Source organism: Mastomys coucha, unplaced genomic scaffold (genome assembly GCF_008632895.1).
Source record: "Mastomys coucha isolate ucsf_1 unplaced genomic scaffold, UCSF_Mcou_1 pScaffold14, whole genome shotgun sequence".
NCBI lineage: Eukaryota > Metazoa > Chordata > Mammalia > Rodentia > Muridae > Mastomys > Mastomys coucha.
Genome location: NW_022196896.1, coordinates 11915915 through 11921905, shown reverse-complemented (window position 1 = coordinate 11921905; position 5991 = coordinate 11915915). Strand labels below are relative to the sequence as shown.

The window sequence follows — 5991 nt, the reverse complement described above, 5'->3', positions numbered from 1 at the left end:
AGTCGAGTTGAGGTGTTGTCTCTGGTGTCGGTTGAGACCTCTCCGAGAAATCAGCAGGGCTCCCACAATATAGACTTCCAGTTATGGTCAAAGCTATTTGACTTGAGTGAGTGACTTTATTCTCAGCCCACAGAGGACAGGTTACATTCATTTAAGAAATGGTGTAGGTATTAAGAGGTGGGTACTCCTCACCTCTGATCCTGATAGTGTCAGAGCACCTGGGAGTGGAGCTTCCTCTGGATGTTGTGGGGCTGGCTGCAGAGCTTGTGTCCAGATGTTGAACATTTCTTTAGGTGCTTCTCAGCCATTTGGTATTAGTCAGTTGAGAATTCTTTGTTTAGCTCTGTACCCCATTTTTAATAGGGTTATTTGTTTCTCTGAAGTCTAACTTCTTGAGTTCTTTGTATATTTTAGATATTAGCCCTCTATCAGACATAGGATTGGTAAAGATCTTTTCCCAATTTGTTGGTTGCCGTTTTGTCCATTGTCCCTCAACAGAGGAAAGGATACAGAAAATGTGGCACATCTACACAATAGAGTACTACTCAGCTATTAAAAACAATGATTTTATGAAATTCATGGGGAAATGGATAGATCTCGAGAATATAATCTTGAGTGAGGTAACTCAATCACAAAAGAACACACATGGTATACATTCTCTGATAAGTGGATATTAGCCCAAAAGATTGGAATACACAAAGTACAAACCACAAACCACAAGACACTCAAGAAGAAGGAAGACCAAAGTGTGGATACTTTTTTCCTTCTTAAAAGGGGGAACAAAATACCCATGGAAGGAATAGCAGAGGCTAACTATGGAGCGGAGACTAAAGGAAGGACAATTCAGAGACTGCTCCACCTGGGAATCCTTCCCATATTCAATCATGAAATCTAGACATTATTGTGGATGCCAGTGAGTGCTGGCTGACAGGAGCCTGATATAGTTGTCTCCTGACTAATACAGAAGTAGAGGCTCATAGCTTATCCATTGGACTGAGTAAGGGTCCCCAGTGAAGGAGCTAGAGAAAGGACCCAAGGAGCTGAAGGGTTTGCAGCCCCTTAGGACGAACAACAATATGAACTAACTAGTACCCTCAGAGCTCCCAGAGACTACAACTCCAACCAAAGAGTACACATGGTGGACTAATTGCTCCAGCAGCATATGTATAGCAGAGGATGGACTAGTTGGTCATCAATGGGAGGAGAGGCCTTTGGCCCTGTGAAGGTTCTATGCCCCAGTGTAGGGGAATGCCAGGGCCAGTAAACAGGAGAGGGTGGGGTGGTGAGCAGGGGGAGGGGGGAGAGAACAGGGGTTTGTTTTAGTTTTTGGTTTTTTATTTTATTTTATTTTATTTTATTTTGTTTTTGTTTTTATTTGGAGGGGAACCTGGGAAAGGAGATATTGTAAGTAAAGAAAACATCTAATAGTAATATAAAAAAAAGGATAAGCTTCCTTTTGTCTTTTTCATGAGAGCTACTACCCGAAGGTGTGGCCCAGATAGAAGGTGAATCATCTGTCCTTAATGATCGGGATTTAGGGTGGATCTCCCACCTCAAATAACCAAACAATGAAAAATCTCTCACAGGTATGCCTAGATGACTGTGTTTTAGTTACTTCTAAAGGTAATCAAGTTGACAACCAAAATCAGTCATCACAATGGCTCAAGCTGTACATATACATATATCTAATAGTCTGGATCCTTTGTGAGTGAGTGTGGAAAAAAATCTTTGTGCTTGTAAATAAATGACTTATTAAATATGAACATTATGCATAATATATACATGATAAATCAAAAAAAATGAAAATGGTTTTTGATACAGATGTTTGTGAGGAAGTAGGAAAGAATTCAGAGATATAGATAAATTGTTCTCTGGAATACAATAACAGTTAATAGATGTGGGAGACATGGTAGAACATAAAAATGGACAGGTCTTACCTTCGACAAGTCACAAAGGCACTTACAGTACATTGTGGAATCAGTGTATGAAAGAGTGCAGGGAAGCAGCATGTGTTTTATTAAGGTGGAACAGAAACATGAGGGAAGACCCCTTAACTGCCAGTGAAGAAGTAAATTCCTTTACAATTAGGAGGTCTCACAACTGACCTCTGACTCATTAGTAATTCAGAGTACAATGAGCTTATGTGAAAAGTAGGAAATACATTGTAATAGCTATGCGCTGTTCTTGCTAAAATTAATAACCTAAATGTACTTTCAAGGACATAAACAACATCAAAACTAAGAATGGGACGGATGCTAAAGGCCAAAGTTCTAGAACCAGCCAAAAATTCAATATTATGAAATAATAGAGAGAGATCAACCTTTAAAGAAACTAATGATGTAACCAAGTACAATTTTCAAAGCACAATTATATCCTAGATTGTACAATTTAAAAAGGATACTAAGAAGACATTTTATGTATACAAAATTCTCTATTTTTAAAGTGTCTTCTTCTTTCTTTTTTTCTTCTTTCTTTCTTTTTTTTTTTTTTTTTTTTTTTTTTTTTTTTTTTTTTTTTTTTTGTTTTCTGAGACAGGATTTCTCTGTGTAGCCCTGACTGTCCTAGAACACAGTCTGTAGACCAGGCTGGCCTCAAACTCAAAAATCTGCCTGCCTCTGCCTCGCAAGTGCTAGGATTAAAGAAAGGCATGTGCCACCACTGCCTGGCTAAAGTGTGTTCTTAGTATCCTTGTATTAGTCAGGGTTCTCTAGAGTCACAGAACTTATGGTAGTCTCTATGTAGTAAAGGAATTTATCGATGACTTACAGTCTGTAGTCCAACTCCCAACAATCAACTCCCAACAGTGGTGGGCAGCAGCTGTGAAAGGAAGTCCAAGGATCCAGCAGTTGCTCAGTCCCACAAGGCAAGCAGGCAAAGTAGAGCTAGCCTTCCTTCTTCCAATGTCCTTATATAGGTCTCCAGCAAAAGTGTGGCTCGATTAAAGGTGTGTGCCACCACACTTTTAATCCCAGATGACCTAGCTTGAACTCATAGATCTTCCTATCTTAATCTTCTGGGATTCATAGCTACTCTGCCTCAAGATCTCCATGCCAAGATTCAGGTCGGAAACTTGTATCTCTCAGCCTCCAGATTAGGGCCACAGGTAAGCTTTCTAATTCTGGATTGTAGTTCATTTCAGATATAGTCCAATCCTGTTTTTAAAAATTTTTATTTTTTTATTCTTTTATATTGGATATTTTCAAATGTTATCCCCTTTCTCAGTCCCTCCCTGGAAGCCCCCTTTCCCATCCTCCCTCTCCCTGATTCTATAAGGGTATTGCTCTACCCACCCACCCACTCCCACCTCCTCAGCCTCAATTCCCCTACACCGGGAAGAGGACCAAGGACCAAGGACCTCTCTTCCCATTGATGCTTGACAAGGCCATCCTCTTCAACATATGCAGCTGGGCCCATGTGTACTCTTTTGTTGATGGCTTAGTCCCTGGAAGCTCTGGGGGAACTGGTTGGTTGATATTGTTGTTCTTCCTGTGGGGTTGCAATCCACTTCAACTCCTTTGGTCCTTTCTCTAACTCCTCTATTGGGACCCTACTCTCAATGCTTAGCTTTGAGCATCCATCTCCATTTGTAAGGCTCTGGCAGGGCCTAAGGAGGCAGCCATATGAGACTCCTTTCAACATGCACTTCTTGGCATCCACAATAGTGTCTGAGTTTTGTAACTATATATGGGATAAACACTCAGGTGGGACAGTCTCTGGATGGCCTTTAAATTGTTTAATATATACAAAACTTTTGTATGTGTACAAAACTCTCTATTCTTACAGTTTATGATAAACAAATATTGTTTTCTGATGAATTTACAAAGATTTTAAAATATATTTCTTAAATATATCTACCTCTTATCTGTAGCCATGTGCTTAAGTATCATTAGAGGACATGGCTGGAAAGCTGTAACTTAGACTGAGCAAAATAGCAAGAATTAATTCATTTCTGTAACATATTCTTGTATGTCTATGTCTATACACATGCATATGCAGGAACACATACATGTGTAGGTGTGCACACTCGTGTAGACTGGAAGACAACATATCTCCAGCATTTCTGGCATTTATGTTTTGTTTTGTTCTGATTGTTTTTGAGATAACATCTCTTACAAGCCTAGAACTTGATACCTAGGTTATAGTAGCTGGCCATTGAGTATCAAGCAATCCCCATATTTCTACCTTTCCAATACTGGGACTACAAGTTGAGGGTTCCTCCACTCTCCTACCTCCTTACGTGGCCTATTTTCATTCTTTCAGCTGGCCCTCTGGGCTTCAATCCTCTTCCCTCACCCAATACCAGATTGGGTTCCCCTCTTCCCCCAACTCCACCCTCACCCATCCATTTTCCTTCCCAGGTCTCTCCCTCCTTCCCCACTTGTGATTGCTTTCTTCTCTCTCCCAAGTGGGACTGAGGTGTCCTCACTTGGGCACTTTAGCTTGTTGACCTTTTGGAGTTCTGTGGACTGTATCTTGGGTATTATGTAGTTATTTTTATTTATTTTTTGTTAATATCCACTTATTAGTGAATACACACCCAATAGAGGGATAATATCTAAAATATATAAAGAACTCAAGAAGCTAATCACCAAAAAAAAAAAAAAAAAAAAACCCAAACAACCCAATCAAAAAATGGGGTATAGAACTAAACCGAGATTTCACAACTGAGGAATCTCGAATGGCTGAGAAGTACCTAAAGAAATGGTCAAAGTCCTTAGTGATTAGAGAAATGCAAATCAAAACCCTGAGATTCCACCTTACACCAATCAGAATGGATAAGACCAAATCCTCAGGTGACAATACATATTGGAAAGGATGTGGAGAAAGAAGAACACTGCTCTGTTGCTGGCGGGATTGCAAACTAGTACAACCACTCTGAAAATCAATTTGGAGGCTCCTCAGAAAATTGGAAATAGACCTACCTGAAGACCCAGCTATACCACTGTTGGGAAAATACCCAAAAGATGCTCCACTATGCCACAGGGGCATGTGTTCCACTATGTTCATAGTGGTCTTATTTGTGATAATGAGAAGCTGGAAACAACCAAGATATCCTAGGACAGAAAAATGGATACAGAAAATGTGGTTCATTGAACAATGGAACACGATTCAACTATTAAGAATGAGGGCATCCTGAGTTTTGCAGGCAAATGGATGGAACTAGAAAATATCATCCTGAGTGAGGTAACTCAGACCCAAAAGGATATGCATGGTTTTGTATTATATTCTTAATGTGTTTAATGAGGTACAGCTATTAAAAGAACATGTGATTGCAAACTCTTCATCTCTACATGCTTCAGCCTTCCTGAGAAACAATTAATTTTCCCTGGTCAGATTTGTAAGAGAAAATGAGACCAAAGGTTAAACTCCAGGCACAACTGGACTGGGGGACTGTGCTATGGTATCATGAGAAATTGGTTTCATCCTCTTCTCTGAGCAGAGATTTTCTTTGCTGTTCTGAGTCAACCTCCACTCTGCTCACTAGTTCTCACATAGTAGCACTGCCATTTCATGCCTGTTATCCAGTCATTGTCATAGCTGGATGCAGTTTTGGTAGGTCCTCAGAGCTTCATCTGCTCTAAGAGTCCTCTCCTGGGTTAAAAGTCAATAAACAAATAAAGAAGCTTTGTAGTCACAGACATGTGAGACTGTAATTTACTGGACCACTTCATAAGTCTAAAAAAATGAATAGGATCACTAACACCTGGCTAACTGGGTATGAAAGAGAACAAGACTTTTCCTAAGACAAAATTAGGATCCTTATAACAGAAAAAAAATGGTGATGAGTGCTGTGCAGGCATAAGAACAGCTGTCGACTCCCAGTGCCAGTGCCTTTTCTAGGGCAATTGCGCACCAGTTTATGTTACTTTAGTCACATTTTATGACTTCATGTAAGACACATGGATGGTTTTGAGGATAAAATTGTGGTTTTTAATTAATATTCTCTCGCTTTCTTTTTCTTTCCTTCTTTCTCCCTTTCTCTCTCTCTCT

At 39.8% G+C, this 5991-nt stretch overlaps 1 protein-coding gene across 1 annotated transcript in view; it reads right to left on the bottom strand.

The window, feature by feature from the left end:
- Positions 1–1970, bottom strand: part of LOC116088942 (tubulin alpha chain-like) — a 166111-nt gene extending 164141 nt beyond the window's left edge. The window contains exon 1 of the mRNA XM_031368751.1: positions 1938–1970. Within this exon, the coding sequence (XP_031224611.1) occupies positions 1938–1970 (33 nt within the window). The remainder of the gene's footprint in view (positions 1–1937) is intronic.
- Between the last annotated feature and the right edge of the window lie 4021 nt (positions 1971–5991).